At 59.0% G+C, this 18,019-nt stretch overlaps 1 protein-coding gene across 5 annotated transcripts; it reads left to right on the top strand.

The window, feature by feature from the left end:
• Positions 1–6,181: 6,181 nt before the first annotated feature.
• ADAMTSL5 (ADAMTS like 5) lies at positions 6,182–14,739 on the top strand. 5 transcript variants are annotated; one of them, XM_016934579.4, is made up of 13 exons: positions 6,182–6,579; positions 7,814–7,916; positions 8,634–8,706; positions 8,818–8,912; positions 9,123–9,183; positions 9,293–9,401; positions 11,023–11,095; positions 11,430–11,541; positions 11,896–11,982; positions 12,134–12,297; positions 12,827–13,016; positions 13,094–13,165; positions 13,439–14,734. In XM_016934579.4, exons 4-13 carry the CDS (start codon positions 8,841–8,843, stop codon positions 13,738–13,740), a joined length of 1,242 nt encoding a protein of 413 aa, XP_016790068.1. In that variant the 5' UTR covers positions 6,182–6,579; positions 7,814–7,916; positions 8,634–8,706; positions 8,818–8,840; the 3' UTR covers positions 13,741–14,734. The 5 variants fall into 5 exon arrangements, with proteins under 5 accessions (XP_016790068.1, XP_016790070.1, XP_016790065.1 ...); XM_016934576.4 differs by having other exon boundaries at positions 6,496–6,579; positions 8,821–8,912; positions 10,968–11,095; positions 13,439–14,723; XM_016934581.4 differs by lacking the exon at positions 7,814–7,916 and having other exon boundaries at positions 6,186–6,579; positions 8,821–8,912; positions 10,968–11,095; positions 13,439–14,739.
• Positions 14,740–18,019: the final 3,280 nt, after the last annotated feature.

Raw genomic sequence — 18,019 nt, 5'->3', positions numbered from 1 at the left:
AAAAATGGGCCTTGTCCCCATTGTACAGGCGAGACCTTGAGACCCAGTGATGCGAAGTCGCTCAGTCAGCCCAGGAAAGGGCAGCGCTGGGTTTGAATCCCGGCAGCCGCCCCTGGACGCCTGCGGTATTAATCCCCAAATGTTACATAACACCAGGAATGGGGAGGGGTTACCAGGCTCCGTGGGGCTGGAATTTTCCAGGGACCAGATTTCGGAATCTGGCCCGGCCACACCACTAGGGACAGGAAACACCTTCTGAGCCGTCACATGTCCACCTGGTGTCACGAATGGGGCCCCCTTGCATTGGACGGGGCTGAGCTCCGGCACCTTTGCGGGGGTTCTGGTCCCAGGGCCAGGGCGGAAGATTCCTGGCCAGCCTGGGGCCACCGGGTTGCAGCTGGGGAGCCCAAGTCCCCTGCTGATGAGAACCAGGTGAGGCAGCTGCAAGGTGGGCTGCTCGGGGCCCGAGTGTCTGAGCTGTCACACGACTGTCACCCTGGAATCCTCCAGGGGCAGAAAGCCAGTTCCTTGCTTTTTTGTTTTTTGTTTTTTTTTGAAACAGAGTCTTGCTCTGTCGCCCAGGCTGGAGTGCAGTGACGTGATCTTGGCTCACTGCAACCTCCATCTCCCGAGTTCAAGCGATTCTCCTGCCTCAGCCTCCCAAGTAGCTGGGACTACAGGTATGCGCCACCACACCCAGCTGATGTATTTATTTATTTGTATTTTTAGTAGAGACGGGTTTCACCATGTTGGTCAGGCTGGTCTCAAACTCCTGACCTCAAATGACCCGCCTGCCTCGGCCTCCCAAAATGCTGGGATGACAGGCGTGAGCCACCAGGCCTGGCTTCCGGTTCCTTCCTGCTAGCACCAGTCCATCCTGGCATCAGTTCAGGCATTTGTTAAGCACTTACTGCGTATGGGCCTGTGTCAGGCTGTGCGAGCCCAAGGCAGACCCAGCCCTGTCCTCGTAAAAGGACCACTGCTTAACGGACTGCAAGAACGTCCAAGACTTCACCAAGTCAGGGGTCAAGGAAAGCTTTGGAGGTGGAAGGAAGTGAGCCAGGCCCATTCTGGGCAGTAACTTGTCCCTGAGGCAGGTGCTGTTCTTAGCCCTGTGTTACAGATGAGGAAACTGAGGCTCCGAACGTCCGGTGCCAGCCCAGGATCACCGCGGACTGCATGTGGCTGAGCCTGGAGTCTAGGTGGGAGTGAATCCAGAGCTCCTGGTCCCCCCACAATAGGTCTGTCCCTCTTTCAGGCTGCCAGCCCCAGCAGTCCCAGGGAGCAGTGCCAGGCAAGGCCCTCGTGCTGAGGCGGGCGTCTGAGCTTCCTAGGGGGAAAGAAATCAGAGCTCCTGGCCCAGAGCCTTGCAGCCCGCCTGTCAGCTGATGCTCCTTGCACAGAGACCGGCTCGCCCTCCCTCTCCCCTGGCCGCCCACGGCTTTTCCTGGCTGAGATTCCACTATGGAGCTGGGAAAGGCCTCGTAGTCCCGGCCTGTGCCCCTCTGAGCAGGGACTCTGTCCCCCAGCCTATGTGAGCCCTCCTAACCAGCTGTCCCCATCCCCCGCCCTGCCCCAGGCTGGCTGCTCACCACAGCCTTGCCCCAGGGGAGTTTTGGGGGGCTAAGGATGAATGCCCCCAAAGACACCCCTCAGCTCTCCCTGAAGGCCTCTTACACAGATTAGGGGATGGGGAGGGACTGCTGTTGGGTACAAGTCTCCTTTTGAGGATGAACTGTTTTAGAATTAGATAGAGGGGGTGCTTGTTCAACACTGTGAGGGCAGTAAATGCTGCTGAATTGTGCACTTTTAAAAAGGGTAAATTTTATGTTATGTGAATTTCACCTGAAAGGTTAAAAAAAAAAAAAAAAAGAATTGGCCGGGCCCTGTGGCTCACACCTTAGTCCTAGCACTTTGGGAGGTCAAGGCAAGAGGATCACTTGAGGTCAGAAGTTCGAGACCAGCCTGGCCAACATGGCGAAACCCTGTCTCTACTAAAAATACAAAAATTAGTTGGGCGTGGTGGCTCACACCTGTAATCTCAGCACTTTGGGAGGCCGAGGCGGGCGGATCATGAGGTCAAGAGATCGAGAGCATCCTGGCTAACACGGTGAAACTTCATCTCTACTAAAAATACAAAAAATTAGCTGGGTGTGGTGGCGGGTGCCTGTAGTCCCAACTACTCGGGAGGCTGAGGCAGGAGAATGGCGTGAACCTGGGAGGCGGAGCTTGCAGTGAGCCGAGATCGCGCCACTGCACTCCAGCCTGGGTGACAGAGCAAGATTCCATCTCAAAAAAAAAAAAAAAAAAAAAAAGTAGTTGGGCATGGTGGTGCGAGACTGTAATCCCAGCTACTCGAGAGGCGGAGGCACAAGAATCCCTTGAACCCAGGATGCAGAGACTGCAGTGAGCCAACTACACTCCAACCTGGACAACAGAGTGAGACTCCCTCTCAGAAAAAAAAAAAAAAAACAAAAAACGGTAAATAAAGAGGACCAGGTGCAGTGGCTCACGCCTGTAATGCCAACACTTTGAGAGGCGGAGGTAGGAGGTTTGCTTGAGCCCAGCAGTTGGAAACCAGCCTGGAAAACAAAGCAGGACCCTGTCTCTACAAAAAAATTGTCTAAATTAGCCGGGCATAGTGGTGCATGCCTGTAGTCCCAGCTACTCAGAAGGCTGAGGTGGGAGGATCGCTTGAGCCCAGGAGGTCAAGGCTGCAGTGAGCTGTGATTGCACCACTGCACCCCAGCCTGAGCGACAGAGCAAGACCCTGTCTCAAAAAAATTTAAAAAAGAAAGAAAAGGACAGAAAGATAAAAAGAAAAAAAAGAAATCTGGCCCCTTCTATTTGCTGCCCTCTGTCAGCATCTGCTTGAGACAGTGCATCTCTTCGAGCAGTCAAGAAAGTCCAGCCTACCTCAACTCACACCATCCCTGGAGCCCACCCCAGCCACGGGAAACCACCTTTTCCTCTAATGGCCCAGTTCGTCCCAGGGCAGGCTCTCATTGGCCCACTTGGGTCACATGGTCATCCCCCAGCCAATCCCCGTCTCTGGGAGATGGAATTATCTGATTGGCCAAGCATGGGTTACGTCATACGCAATGGAGGAGGTGGGCCAGTCCACCTGATCCACGTCGCCTGAAAGTGACAGAACAGGTGGTTTTCAGCACTTGAAGGTGGAGGGGAAGGGGCACCCTGGAGCCTGGAGCCTGCAATCCATGTCACAGGCCTGGAGCCTGGGCAGTGGGGTAAGAAAGCAAGAGGTCTCTTCCAGGAATTCTGGACGGTGCCCGGGGCACTGGGTGCCTGCAGGGAACAGATTCCGAGCGTGCACAAGAAACCGGCACAGAATGAGGACCGGGCGAGCAGCGGCCAAGGAGGGTCCAGGGCCCTGAGTCCCATGGGGTGACTCCAGCCGGGGAGCGTCCCAACTCCGCGTGGCCCCTGCTGGTGCCCAGGAACAGACGGACAGCCCCAGGGACCGGGGGGTCCAGGGGTCTGTGGGGCAGGGATGGGGAGGCCCCACCCAGTCCACGCCGGAGGTTGAGGTATCCTGGGACCACCGTGTCCTAGGTTTTGCATTTTTAGTAGAGACGGGGTTTCACCTTGTTGGTCAGGCTGCTCTCGAACTTCTGACCTCAGGTGATCCACTGGCCTTGGATCCCCAAAGTGCTGGGATTACAGGCGTGAGCCACCGTGCCCAGCTCAATGTCTGCAATTTGATGAGTTTGCACATATGCGTCACCACACTCAAGATGACAGGCCTACCTGTCACTTCCCGAGGTCCCTTGTGTCCCACCGTTTTTGTTCTTTTATGGTAAGAACCCTTACCATGAAATCTACCCTGTGAACACAGTTTGAAGTGTGCGGTACCATCCTGTTCACTGTAGCCCAGTCACACAGCAGATCGCGGCATTCCTTAAGCCTCAAGGCCATACAACCATGAAGGAAATGGAACCTAATTGATCCACATCCGCCGGGACCCGCGTCTCAGTCTCCCCTCTAGTCCTGACGCTGCCTCAAGGAGGGGGTCCAGGCTGAAACTCAGAGTAGGGGGACTCGGCTGATTCCTGGGTCAGGGTCCAGGCAAGGGCAGGGGAATGTAGTAAGCTGGGACCCCGCCCGACTGGGACCCCAGGAGCCTCTGAGCCTCAGCAGCCACCCCCTCCACCTACACCGGGTGTCTTAGGCTGAGCTCCCAGCCTCCTCCTAGGGACATCCAGAGGACAGAGGTGGGAGACGGTAGGGGACAAGAACTGGGGGTGGGGGGCAGCCCTCCACATCTTCACCACCACCTCTGCCAATCTTGCAAGCTCTAGAGCCCCCACGCAGGGTGCAGTGGCTGCGGTATGCACTCCCAGGAGGGAACAGGGGCTGCGGGGTACACTTTCCATAGAACTCAGTGCCTACTGTATGCACTCCCTGCAGGAGACAGCGCCTTATGTATACCTTCCTTGCAGGACACAGCACCTGCTGTATAACGTCCTTGCAGGACGCAGCACCTGCTGTATGTACTCTCTACAGGATGCAGTGACTGCTGTATGCACTTCTCTGAAGGTGCCATATCTACTGTATACACTCCTTTGCAGGGCAGAGTCTATGCATTTCTACAAGATGCAGCGCCTGCTGTATACCCTTCCTGCAGAGCATAATGCCTGCTGTGTGTGCTCCCTGTGGGCGCTGTGCTTTCTGTATACCTTCCCTGCGGGGCACAGGGCCTGCTGTCTGCACTCCCAGTGGAGCTCTGTGGACTGGACGTCTGGGAATGGGGCACATCTGAGGAGGATACAATTGTCCTAATGACACATTGACACATGTCCTGAGCTGACTTCTTTCTTTCTTTCTTTTTTGAGACGGAGTCTCGCCTGTCTCCCAGGCTGGAGTGCAGTGGCGTGATCTCGGCTCACTGCCACCTCTGCCTCCCGGGTTTAAGCGATTCTCGTGCCTCAGTCTTCCGAGTAGCTGGGTTTACAGGCACTCACCGCCATGCCTGGCTAAGTTTTATATTTTTAGTAGAGACTGGGTTTCACCATGTTGTCCAAGCTGGCTTCAAACTCCTGACCTCAGGTGATCCGCCTGCCTCGGCCTCCCACAGTGCTGGGATTCCAGGCATGAGGCGCCGTGCCCGGCCTGCCCTTCTCTCTTGACCCCTTCAGTGATGGCCTTCTTGACATCCCCACAACCACCACCCCCCAACCCGGGGCCATCAGTGGTGGGCCTGGGCTATTTTCTCCAATAGTCCAGGTCAGAAGGTGGGGGGTCATACATTCCAGGGGGCTGCCTTACCCGCTGGCCTGGGACTGGCTGGGTTGTTCACAGCTGTGCACACAGTAGGTGCTCAATAAATGGCATATGGGTGGCTCTGCTGACATGCTACAGGCTGGAGGGCAGACTGAGTTGGACCAGCAACACCCTGTATGTCCCCAGCAAACCTCTCTCCCTGTGGTCAGCGCTGTGGGACAGCAGGGTGGGCTTCCTGGAGGAGGGGGTGCTCAGGCCGAGCCTGGGTGGAGCCCAGGGAGCAGGACAGTCCCCCCATCCCCTCCTTTAGTGCCCCAGTCCCTCAGCCCGCCCGCCAGGGGGCGCCGTGGGGCGACACCAGAAGCTGGTGGAGCCCAGAACCCAGGGCCTGGTCTCATCCCTGCGTGGGTGGGCACGGGGCGGCGCACAGACGCCCGGCGGGAAAGGGTGGGGTGGGGGGAGTCCCGGGGTGCCCCCTCGCGTTGCCGGTCCGCGCAGAGCCGGATTCCAGACGGAAGGTTCGCGGTGGAGATCCCTGCCGGGCCCACTGCTGGGATGGGGAAACTGAGGCCGGAGAGGGTGTGGCCGCGGCTGTGAGGGAGAGGGACCGCCTGGACCCGGGTCTGGCTCTGAAGCCCCGCTGGCAGCCCCGGGGCCCGGCAGGGAGGGCGGGAGGCGGGGTGGGGCGCGTCCCCTGGTGACAGCAGCGCCCGGGAATGCGCCAGCTGGGAGGGTCTCTCCGCCCCCCGCGCGCGGCCCACGGGGCCGAGCCTCTCCCCAGTGCGCTGGGGCCCTGCGCCATCCACGAGCAGGGCGACCCCCCGCGAGAGGGGTGAGGGGCAGGACCAGGGGAGGGGGCTGTGACCGGGGATGGGGACGCCGGTGGGACGCAATCCGGGCGTCGGCGGGGTAGGGGCAGCGCCCGGGACTCCCAGACCCAGGGCGGGGTGACCTCGGTTCGCGCACATTCCCGGGCCCTGAGCGCGGCGCCCGGAATAGCAGCCCCGGGGCAGAGGGGGGCGGTCAGTCCCCGCGCCGCGCCCCCGCCCGAGCCTGCCAAGGTCACCCGGACCCGGGCGCCGGACACCAGCCTGCGGCTCCGGGACCCCTGCGCTCGCGTCCGCCGGGCAGTCCCCTGCCGCAGATCCGTGCCCGCCGCGCGAGGGCGCCCGGGGCCGCCGCCCCTCCTGACCCGGGCCTGGGCGCGCCTGCGGAGGCCGCGGTGGGAGGGACCGTCCCAGGCTCCCCACCCCGCCCAGCACCTTGGGCCCCGCCGCTTCCGCTCGCCCTGGGGCCGCTCAGGGAGCCGGGACGCGCTGCCTGGGCTCCGCGCAGCCGGTAAGTCCATCTGCCTATCCTCCCACTCTCTCCGGGGGAAACTGAGGCCCAGAGGTGCGGCTTGCCTTGAGATCCCTCCGCCAGTCCGGGCTGCAGCCCACACGGGGAGGGGAGAGCCTTGATTCTGGGCAGGGCCCATTGAGGAGGGGGTAGGGTGGTCCTTGTAGCCCCCTACTTTTCACCACCTAGACCCCCACTCCTCAAACCGGGCTTAGAGTCCGGTGGGGGTGGTCAGAAGGTCAAGCCCCCTCCCCCTGTTTTTTTTGGTTGGTTGGTTGTTTTTGAGACTGAGTCTCACTATGTCGCCCAGGCTGGAGTGCATTGGCCCCATCTCGGCTCACTGCAACCTCCGCCTCCTGGGTTCAAGCGATTCTCCTGCCTTAGCCTCCCAAGTAGCTGGGATTACAGGTGTGCACCACCACACCGGGCTAATTTTTGTGTTGTAGTACAGATGGGGTTTTACCATGTTGGTCAGGCTGGTCCCAAACTTCTGACCTCAGGTGATCCACCTGTCTTGGCCTCCCAAAGTGCTGGGATTACAGGCGTGAGCCACCACACCTGGCCCCCCTCCCCTTGTTTTAAGTTTCTGGTGCAGACTTCTTCCTGCTTCCTGGGCCAGCCCAGGCTCTGGGCTCAGAGAGGGGCACGGATGCAGCAGACCACACAGCTGTCTCAGCACCTAGAGATACCCAGGACCCTAGACCCTTGGTGCCCCAAAAGTCCAAATGCTGGAGCCAGGGAAACAGGGTCCAGGTGGGACCCAGCCTCTTCCCCAGCTGGTGCCCGGGCCGGGGCTCACCCACCTGCCTTCAGGCTCTGCTGGCAGCGGGACGCCCTGGCTCACTTGGCGGCTGCTTCCCTTCCCTCCCCTTTCCCCCTGCAGGCTGGGGTCACGAGGAGGGTGTGGATGGCAAGTGACTTCATCCCTGCCCCGACAGGATGGAGAAACTAAGGCCCAGAGAGGCAGTCAGCCTCCTCCCCTTCCTTGCTCCAGCCTCAGCAGTGGCCCCTTCCCTCCACGGGCTGCCCCGGAGCTCAGTCCCACCCCCTCCGCCAATGAGGCCATGAGGCACCGACTGGACCCGGGCCAGGTCACCCCTCCCTGTCCCATCCCCAATCCGGGGGACTCCCTGCTGTCTGGGAGCTGAGGGAGCCCTGGGGCCGGGGTGCAGCTGAGGGCCTCTTCTAGGGACCCAACTCCTGATCCAGCCCCTGCCGGCCGCACCTTCCGCAGGGTGTCACAGAATCATGGACTGAGTCCACTTGGCCCCCACTGCACAGATGGGGAAACTGAGGCCTGGGAGAGTGGAGTGGCTGGCCTCAGGCCACACGGAAAGGTAGAAGCAGTGATGGTGGGGAGGGCGGGGAGGGGGCCCCAGCCCTAGGAGGCACCTGTGTACTATTTTTGAATGATCCCTCCAATCATCAAGCATCGATTAAGCACCTACTGTCTGCATTATAGCACAATACACATATCAATAATATTGTAGGCTGGGTGCAGTGGCTCATGCCTATAATCCTAGAACTTTGGGAGGCCAAAGCAGGTGGATCACTTCAGGTCAGAAGGTTGAGACCAACCTGGCCAAGATGGTGAAACCCTGTCTCCACTAAAACGGCAAAAATTAGTCCAGCGTGGTGGCGGGCACCTGTAATCCCAGCTTCTCGGGATGCTGAGGCAGGAGAATTACTTGAACCGGGGAGGGTTGTAGTGAGCCGAGATCGCACCCCTGCACTCCAGCCTGGGCGACAGAGCGAGACTCCGTCTCAAAAACAAACAAACAAACAAACAATAACAACAATAATAATTGCAGATGACATTCTGAGTTCTTCCTCTCCATACCGGGCTCCACGTCTCCTGTCTTCTTTACCTGATCCACGGGACCCCTCATCTTTCCTGTAAGGGAGGCTCTATTACCCCGTTTTTCAGAGAGGAGAGGTAGGGCTCAGAGAGGTTTAGTTACTTTCCAAGATCACACAGCCAGTCAGGGCAGAGCTGGCACACAACCCTGTGTCTCTGGCGGTGGCTCTATGGACTCGGCCCCTCTGTTCCCCAGGCCCCGCCTCTTCCAGAACCTCCTGCTCTTCCTGTGGGCCCTGCTGAACTGTGGTTTGGGGGTCAGTGCTCAGGTAAGGGGGGGCATGAGCCCAGGGGGTGGCGAGTGGGAATGGGGACCCAGTCAGCAGTGTGGGGTCACCAGCGTCCCCCCACAAGGCTGACCGTGCCTCTGTCTCCCCAAGTAGGGTCCGGGCGAGTGGACCCCATGGGTGTCCTGGACCCGCTGCTCCAGCTCCTGCGGGCGTGGCGTCTCCGTGCGCAGCCGGCGCTGCCTCCGGTGAGCGGGGCCCGGAGGGGGTCCCTGCCCCTCCTCCCCCGCCGGCCCAGCCCGGCCCCTGGCCGCACCCTCGGCCTGCCCACACATGCTGTGCCCTTTAATCCCCCTGATCCCGCTGGAATGCGGGTGGGGTTGGCGGGGGCGGAGGGTGGAAGGCCAGCCCTGGGAGGGGGTCCCTGGGGGTTCTCGCCACACTCTGTCTCCCTTCAGGCTTCCTGGGGAAGAACCGTGCTGGGGAGACTCCCACGAGTACCGCCTCTGCCAGTTGCCAGTAAGCCCTGCCCACCTCCCAGACCACTCTCCCACCCCAGACTGCCTGAAGCCCACCACCTGCCCCTTGGGGTTGTCCCAGCCTCTGGCTCACCTATCTCTGTCCCTAGGACTGCCCCCCAGGGGCTGTGCCCTTCCGAGACCTACAGTGTGCCCTGTACAATGGCCGCCCTGTCCTGGGCACCCAGAAGACCTACCAGTGGGTGCCCTTCCATGGGGGTGAGTAGTCTGGTCTCCTGTGGTCAGAATTGGTCCAGAGCGAACAACTCATTAGTCTCAGGGAGAGGGTCTTGGAGGGTTGCAAAGAGAAGAGGGTATTAGTGCTAGGGCTTTGAAGGATATGTAGGAGTTAGTGAAACAGAAACAGCATATGTTAGGCGTGAAACAGGGGCAGAAGGAAGCAGGGTTCATTCTGCACAGGGCTGAACACCCAACTAAGGATTGACTTAGAGCTGTATCCAGAGGCCAACACTTCTCAAACTTATCCCAGTAGCAGGAAATGTTGCTGCATTGAGCTGAAAATAGCGAGTTATATAACTATGTGCCCGGGTCAGTGCGCCTCCAGATTTCAAGGAGACAGGCAGCTTCACACGCCATGGGGAAGGCAGACACAGATATAAGAAAAGCCTAGAATGGACAAAGTGCCATCCATCAACCTCATTTCCTTCCTTCCTTCCCTTTCTTCCTTCCCTTCCTTCCTTCCTTCCTCCCTCCCTCCCTCCCTCCCTTCCTTCCTTCCTTCCTTCCATCAATCCGAGAATTGGAGGAAACCTGCTGTGATCCCACCCCCGCAGAGGCCCACTAGGGCCAGCCCAGGATCCGTTCCAGGCAGGGTCCACCAGCCAGGCTCAGGGAAATGGGAGCCAGAAGGAGCTGGAGAAGGAGGAGTGGAGATCACGGCTGTCGACCTTTGTGTTTGATCAGACAGCTCATTTTGCCCCACTTCCAGGCAGAAGGGGAAACTGAGGCCCAGGGAGGACCAGTGACACAGCTCAGTTGTGCGGGACTCAGTCCAGTCAGTACTGGACAAACACTTCATTGGGTACTTGCTGGTGGCTGGGCCAGATGCTCAGATCTTCTGTTTTTTTTTTTTTTTTTTTTTGAGATGGAGTCTCGCTCTGTCACCCAGGCTGGAGTGCAGTGGCATGATCTTGGCTCACTACAGCCTCCACCTCCCTGGTTCAAGCGATTCTCCTGCCTCAGCCTCCGGAGTAGCTGGGATTACAGGCTCCCACCACCAAGCCTGGCTAAATTTTTATTGTTGTATTTTTGGTAGAGACGGGGGGTCTCGCCATGTTGCCCAGGCTGGTCTTGAACTCCTGGCCTCAGGAGATCTGCCCACCTCAGCCTCCCAATGTGCTGGGATTACAGGCATGAGACACCACACCTGGCCTTTTTTAAGGCCATCCATCTGTACACTGATTGAATTCTTGCTTCTGTATCCTAGAGCTTGGAACAGTGTCTGGAAAACAGTAGGTGTTCAGTGGAATGAAGAATGAGTAATGGTGTTAAAAATGAATAATATGTAAGGACTCCTAATATAAAGACAATGAATGAATGAATGAATGAATGAATGCAGCCCCAGGATACTTGCCTGGGAGTCCCAGGTTGCTGGACGCAGAGCACCTACGGTCCAGTCCTGGCTCTGCCTCAGCCTCGATGTGTGGCTTTGGCCAAATCTCTGGGCTTCATCTGCCCAAAGTGATGGTTGCCTGATGAAGCTTGGTAGAGGGGGACTGGAGCTCGAATAGGGGTCCCCGGCCCACCGACTCCTCCTGCCCTCAGCGCCCAACCAGTGCGACCTCAACTGCCTGGCTGAGGGGCACGCCTTCTACCACAGCTTCGGCCGCGTCCTGGACGGCACCGCCTGCAGCCCGGGTGCTCAGGGGGTCTGCGTGGCTGGCCGCTGCCTTGTAAGGACTCGTCAGGCCCCGCCCGAGCCCCGCCCACCTCCCACTCAGGCCCCACCCATCCTAGGCTCCACCTCCACCCTCCTCCCATTAGCCTCCACCCCCTCCCTAGGCTCCACCGCCTTCCCCCTCCCCTTCCAGGCCCTGCCCCCAGCCCCCCTTAGGCACCCACCCCCTGGGCACCAAGCCCATCCTCCTCCCGCCAGGTCCTGCTCCTCCCTAGGCTCCACCCCCATCTTCCCTCCAGGCCTTGTCCTCTTGCTCCCAGGCACTGCCCTTTCCCCAGGTCCCGCCCCTCCCAGCGTCAGTGACGCCTCGCCTGTCCTTCACCCTTTAGAGCGCCGGCTGTGATGGGTTGTTGGGCTCGGGTGCCCTCGAGGACCGCTGTGGCCGCTGCGGAGGCGCCAACGACTCGTGCCTTTTCGTGCAGCGCGTGTTTCGTGACGCCGGTGACTACCTGCCCCGCCCTCTCTGCACACACGTCAGAGTGGGCCCTTTAACAAGCTGTGGCCCGGAAGCAAATTTCCGTGCTGATTGGCCAGTGTGCGGCCCAGCCCCCCTTTCTCCTCATCCTGATTGGCTACTGACAGATTGTCCCGCCCTGCCCCAGAACAGATGGGGTTTTAAACCTTTCCCTGCCACACTGAAGCAATAGTAATTGTAACTCCAAACGTTTACGGAGGGTTTTCCGGTTCCCAGGACCCTGGCTAGCTGTCTTACCCGCAGTAGCTCATTTAATCCTCAAGTCATCGCTCAAATACACCCCCACTGGCACCCCAACACCCTCCTACCCTCCCACCCAGGTGCCTTCGCTGGGTACTGGAACGTGACCCTGATCCCCGAGGGCGCCAGACACATCCGCGTGGAACACAGGAGCCGCAACCACCTAGGTATCCTAGGATGTGAGGCGGGAGGCACCCGGCTGGGCACCCGGGGGCGGTTGTCCCCGTTTACAGATGGGGAGACTGAGGCCTGAGGAGGGGACCCCAGGGTCTGGGAGACGAGACGACAGGTTCCTGAGGGCTGACTGTTCCCTTGCAGCACTGATGGGGGGCGATGGGCGCTACGTGCTTAATGGGGACTGGGCGGTCAGCCCACCAGGGACCTACGAGGTGGCCGGCACGCATGTGGTCTACACCCGCGACACAGGGCCCCAGGAGACATTGCAAGCAGCCGGGCCCACCTCCCATGACCTGCTCCTACAGGTGCCACTGGGCCTCCAACAGGGTCAGAGGGGGGCAGCTGGGGACAAGGTCAGAGACGGGAGGCTGGTGACAGAGTCAGAGGGTGTCAGCTGGGGACAGATCATCAGCGGTGAGAGGCTGGGGACAGGGTCATAGGAGGGAGTTTGGTGACAGGGTGTCAGAGGGGGTCGGATGGGAACAGAGGATCAGACAGGGGAGGCTGGGGACAGGGTCAGAGGGGGAAGTCTGGTGACAGAGGGTCAGAGGGGGTCGGCTGGGGACAGAGGGGAGAGGCTGGGGACAGAGGGTAGGAGTGGAGGTGACTGGGGCCAGAAGGGGGAGTCTGGGGTCAGAGGGGAGAGGCTGGGACAGAGCATCAGAGGGGGGAGGGTGGGGACAGGGTCAGAGGGGATCAGCTAGGGACACAGCATCAGAGGAGGGAGGCTGGGGGCAGACAGGATCAAAGTGGGGAGGCTGGGGTCATAGGGTCAGAGGCAGGAGGCAACCCCAGCCTCCTGTGAAGCTCCCTGTGTCCCCTCCCCTGCTCCAGGTCCTCCTGCAGGAGCCCAACCCTGGCATCGAGTTTGAGTTCTGGCTCCCTCGGGAGCGCTACAGCCCCTTCCAGGCTCGTGTGCAGGCCCTGGGCTGGCCCCTGAGGCAGCCGCAGCCCCGGGGGGTGGAGCCTCAGCCCCCCGCAGCCCCTGCTGTCACCCCTGCACGGACCCCAACCCTGGCCCCAGGTGAGGTGGGGACAGCCAGGGTGGGGGATGAGTGGGGACTGAGGCCTGTGCCCCTCACAGCACCGCCCATCCCACAGACCCCTGCCCACCCTGCCCTGACACCCGCGGCCGCGCCCACCGACTGCTCCACTATTGCGGCAGTGACTTTGGTGAGACCCCCGACCCCTACCCTCACTTAGCCCCTACTAACCTGGCCTCCTCCTGACCTCTGACCCTAATCTGACTTTACCCTTGACCCCTTCTTCTGATCCTAATTTGCCTCTTGACCCTAATCCCTCATTGATCCCTGACGTGATCCTGACTCTAGTCCCTATAGATCCTGAGGTCCCACCTGACCCTCAGTCCCTCTTCTGGCAAGGGAGGGGGCGTAGAGATTTGCGCAGAGTTGAGCAGCCAGCCAGCTTAGCACGCCCCCTCAACAGTGTTCCAGGCCCGAGTGCTGAGCCGCCACCGCCAGGCCCGGGAGACCCGCTATGAGGTGCGTATCCAGCTCGTCTACAAGAACCGCTCGCCACTGCGGGCACGCGAGTACGTGTGGGCGCCAGGCCACTGCCCCTGCCCGATGCTGGCACCCCACCGGGACTACCTGATGGCTGTCCAGCGTCTTGTCAGCCCCGACGGCACACAGGACCAGCTGCTGCTGCCCCACGCCGGCTACGCCCGGCCCTGGAGCCCTGCGGAGGACAGCCGCATACGCCTGACTGCCCGGCGCTGTCCTGGCTGAGCCCCTGCAGGAGCCCCGGCCACACACAGCAAGAAAGATACATCTGACCAGCCTCAACGTCAACGTATTTCCCCTCTCACCCTGGCTTCCAGGCAGCTCTGAAATACGTCCCACCTGTGCAGCTATGTGACTCCCTCCCGCACACGCTTAAGACACCTCTGCATGCAGTCAAAGCCACTGTCACAAGCCGGCAGGCACTGGTGAGGAGGCACTAAGGAGACTCTGACTTTTATTTCGCCTCTCTCCTTGGCTGCCAGGAAGCTCATAGCTATTTATACTCAGAAAGTTTAACGCTGCTTTCTTTCTCTTTGCGTGCGTCACACTTGCTTGGAGACACTGTCATGAACGAGCATGACACCCTGCTGCCCTGGGTACCCAGAAGATCATCTGTTTACTTCCCAGACACTGTGCTGTCTCTGCTCTCTGCTACTCACACACACCCTCATGTGTGAAGGGCAGAGACACTGTCACAAACAGGCATGCCCCTTAGAAGACATGCCTAACCAGGCACTGTAACGTACCAACGTACCAATTTCCCCTTTTCCCCTGGCTACCAGGAAACTTGGAGACAATCTTTTCAGCCTCAGCATTTCTGGCTGGATTTCCACCCATCAACACGTGCTTGCTCCTCCTTTTTTTTTTTGAGGCAGACCCTTGCTCTGTCACCTAGGCTGAAGTGCGGTGGTGCAATCATGGCTCACTGCAGCCTCAAACTCCTGGGCTCAAGCGATCCTCCCACCTCAGCCTCCACAGCAGCTGGAACTCCAGGTATGAATCACCATGCCCGGCTAACTTTTAAATTTTTTGTAGAGATGGGGTCTTGCTACGTTGCCCACACTGCTCTCCAACTACTGGCCTCAAACGATCCTCCTGCCTCGGCCTCCCAAAGCACTGGAATTTCAGGCATGCACTATCGTACTGGCTGTTCACCCCCCTTTTATTCCTCTTTAATTTTTACAAGCACTTTTTTTAAAAAAAGTTTAAGTTCTGGGTGTGTGCAGAATGTGCAGGTTTATTACGTTAGTATACACGTGCCATGGTGGTTTGTGGCACCCATCAACCCATCATCTAGGTTTTAAGCCCCACATGCATTAGGTATTTGTCCTAATGCTCTCCCTCCCCTCGGCCCCCACCCCACAAAGGACCCGGTGTGTGAGGTTCCCCTCCCTGTGTCCATGTGTTCTCATTGTTCAACTCCCACTTGTGAGTGAGAACAAGTGGTGTTTGGTTTTCTGTTCCTGTGTGAGTTTGCTGAGAATGATGGCTTCCAGCTTCATCCATGTCCCTGCAAAGGACATTAACTCATCCTTTTTAATGGCTGCAGAGCACTTTTTTTTTTTAAGCACCCCAGTCACATGCACTCGGCCACAGAGACTCAGGGACACGCTGGTGGAACCCCGTCTCAACTTTGCTCATGGATAGGCACGCATGTTCACATGCACCCCACCCCTCCTCCTGGTCCAGCCTCACCTCCTCCCTGCACGTCTGACACTGTGTGAGGTGAGGGCAGGGAATAGAGGAGGATAGGAGCAGGTGGGGAATGAATGGGGCTTTGGTAGGTCCTGAGCCTCCCCCACCTGCCACATACTTTCTCAGGCCCACCCCGGGAACCCCTCCCCAGGTGAGGAGGCAGGTGAGAGCCGCTGCTGTCTGCCAGCTGCCAGCCCGCTATGTTCTTCTGCAACCAGGAGGGCCGACACGGGCTGTGTGTGTACTAGGGGGTGTCGCGAGGTCGCTCAGCAAACCCTCCTCCGTGGGGTGCCAACCCTCTGCGTCTGACGCCTGATGGGCTCATGCTGCCACCTGGGACAACCCGCTCTGTGTGGGACCAGTGGTTGCATTTCTCTCTGGGGCCTGGGGTGCCTGGGGTCCATGGGTCCCCGCTGTCCACTGGGCACGGACAAGATGCCCCCACCAGGCAGGGAGCAACCAGAGAGGGTGAAGGGCAAGGAGGCGGCCGAGGCAGAGGGAGTCGGCAAGGGGTGCAGGACATTGGTGGACACGGCCCCTGATCTTGCAGATGACCCCAGGCCAGGTGCAGCCCCTCTCCAGCCTCAGTTTCCCGCTCAGTGAGTGATGCCCTTGAGGCCCCTCCCAGCTCTGACACGGGAGTCACACTTTCCTGGAGCCCTTCCCTAGCCCCCTTTTTCCTTCTCACATCTCTGCAGCAAGTGCTTATTGAGCACCGACGGCATACCAGGGACCCAGCGGAGCCTGGGACGGCCCAGGCCTGGCGCTTCAGTGACGTGGGGCCGCAGTGCCCCCTGGCGGCAGGACGGGACATGAAGGGACTCCGGGCGCGCCTCGTGGCTTGTGGCCCCAGGTGCCCTGAGCCCACTTCCGCATGGGCACTCGCTTCCCATTGGACGCGGGCCCCTCTCGCAGACCTCCTCGTGACAGCACTGGCTCATGAGGCTACTGTCGGTGCCTGCCGGCACCCCACTGCCCTCCGTCCCCTGTCAGTCTGTAAGGCTGTCCCTTCTCCCCGGCTGTGGTTTGGGGTGTCCCAGGGAATGGAGGTTTCAAGGTCTCTCCCGGCCACGGACCCCCTGGGCTGCCCTGGTGCCTGGATCTCAGACAGTTACCCTAGGGGCTGCCCAACCCGCCAGGGGAGCTGACACTTGGAGAGTTTCCTCAACAGGGACCCCAGGCTGTGCCTGCGGCCAGGGAGAAACACTGAGGCGCTGGGAGAAACACGCACCAGGTGTCCCACAGCCCCCACCGCCAGGAGCACGCCATTCCTGCGTGGGCGGGCGAGAGGACCCCAGCGTGATTTGAAAATGACAACATTGTTTCCAGTGAGAACCACGTAACCATCGGCAATAAACAGTCTCCAGATTTGCGCTTTAGCTTTAAAGCCAACAAGCGAACGTTTTGTTATCTTTGCTATTTTTATTTTTTTAGAGCCGGGGTCTGACTGTGTCTCCCAGGCTGGATTGCAAGGGCGCATTCATAGCTCACTGCAGCCTCAGCCTCCTGGGCTCCAGTGATCCTCCTGCCTCAGCCTCTGGTGTAGCTAGGACTACAGGTGCATACCACCATGTGTGGCTAATTTTTCTTTTCTTTTCTTTTTTGTAGAGATGGTGTCTCTCTATGTTGCCAAGGCTGGGCTTGAATACCTGGCCTTAAGCGAATCTCCTGTCTCAGCCTCCTAAAGCGCTGGATTACAGGTGTCAGCCACTGCACCCGGCTGCCACTCTTTCCTTCTTTTATTTATTTTTATTTTTATTTATTGTTTGAGATGGAGTTTTGCTCTTGTCACCCAGGCTGCAGTGCAATGGCGCAATCTCGGCTCACTGCAACCTCCACCTCCCGGGTTCAAGCAATTCTCCTGCCTCAGCCTCCTGAATAGCCAGGATTACAGGCAACAGCCACCACGCCTGGCTAATTGTATATTTTTAGTAGAGACAGGGTTTCACCATTTGGCCAGGCTGGTCTCTAACTCCTGACCTCAGGGGATCCACTTGCCTTGGCCTCCCAAAGTGCTGGGATTACAGGCATGAGCCACCGAGCCCGGCCTCCATTTGTTTAAAGACCCCTTTAGGCCAGCTGTGGTGGCTCATGCCTATAATCCCAACACTTTGCAAAGCTAAGGCAGGAGAATTGCTTGAGCCCAGGAGGTCGAGGCTGCAGTGAGCTGTGATTGCATTGTTGCACTCCGGTCTGGGTAACAGAGTGAAACCCCCTATCTATTTGAAAAAATAAAGGCCGGGTGCGGTGGCTCACGCCTGTAATCCCAGCACTTTGGGAGGCCGAGGCGGGTGGATCACGAGGTCAGGAGATCAAGACCATCCTGGCCAACATGGTGAAACCCCGTCTTTACTGAAAATACAAAAAAATTAGCTGGTCATGGTGGCGCATGCCTGTAATCCCTGCTACTTGGGAGGCTGAGGCAGGAGAATGGCGTGAACCCGGGAGGCGGAGGTTGCAGTGAGCTGAGGTTGCGCCACTGCACTCCAGCCTGGGGGACAGAGAGAGATTCCATCTCAGAAAATAAAAATAAAAGTAAATAAATAAAAAGAGCTGGGCACAGTGGCTCACGCCTGTAATCCTAACACTTCGGAAGGCCAAGGCAGGAGGATCACCTGAGGTCAGGAGTTCAAGACCAGCCTGGCCAACATGGCGAAACCCTGTCTCTGCTAAAAATACAAAAATTAGCTGGGCGTGGTGGTGCGTGCCTGTAATCCCAGCTACTGGGGAGGCTGAGGTGGAAGAATCACTTGAACCCGGGAGGCAGAGGTTGCAGTGAGCCAAGATTGCACTATTGCACTCCAGCCTG

Source organism: Pan troglodytes, chromosome 20 (assembly GCF_028858775.2).
Source record: "Pan troglodytes isolate AG18354 chromosome 20, NHGRI_mPanTro3-v2.0_pri, whole genome shotgun sequence".
Taxonomy (NCBI): domain Eukaryota; kingdom Metazoa; phylum Chordata; class Mammalia; order Primates; family Hominidae; genus Pan; species Pan troglodytes.
This window is presented reverse-complemented; position numbering and strand designations above follow the sequence as displayed.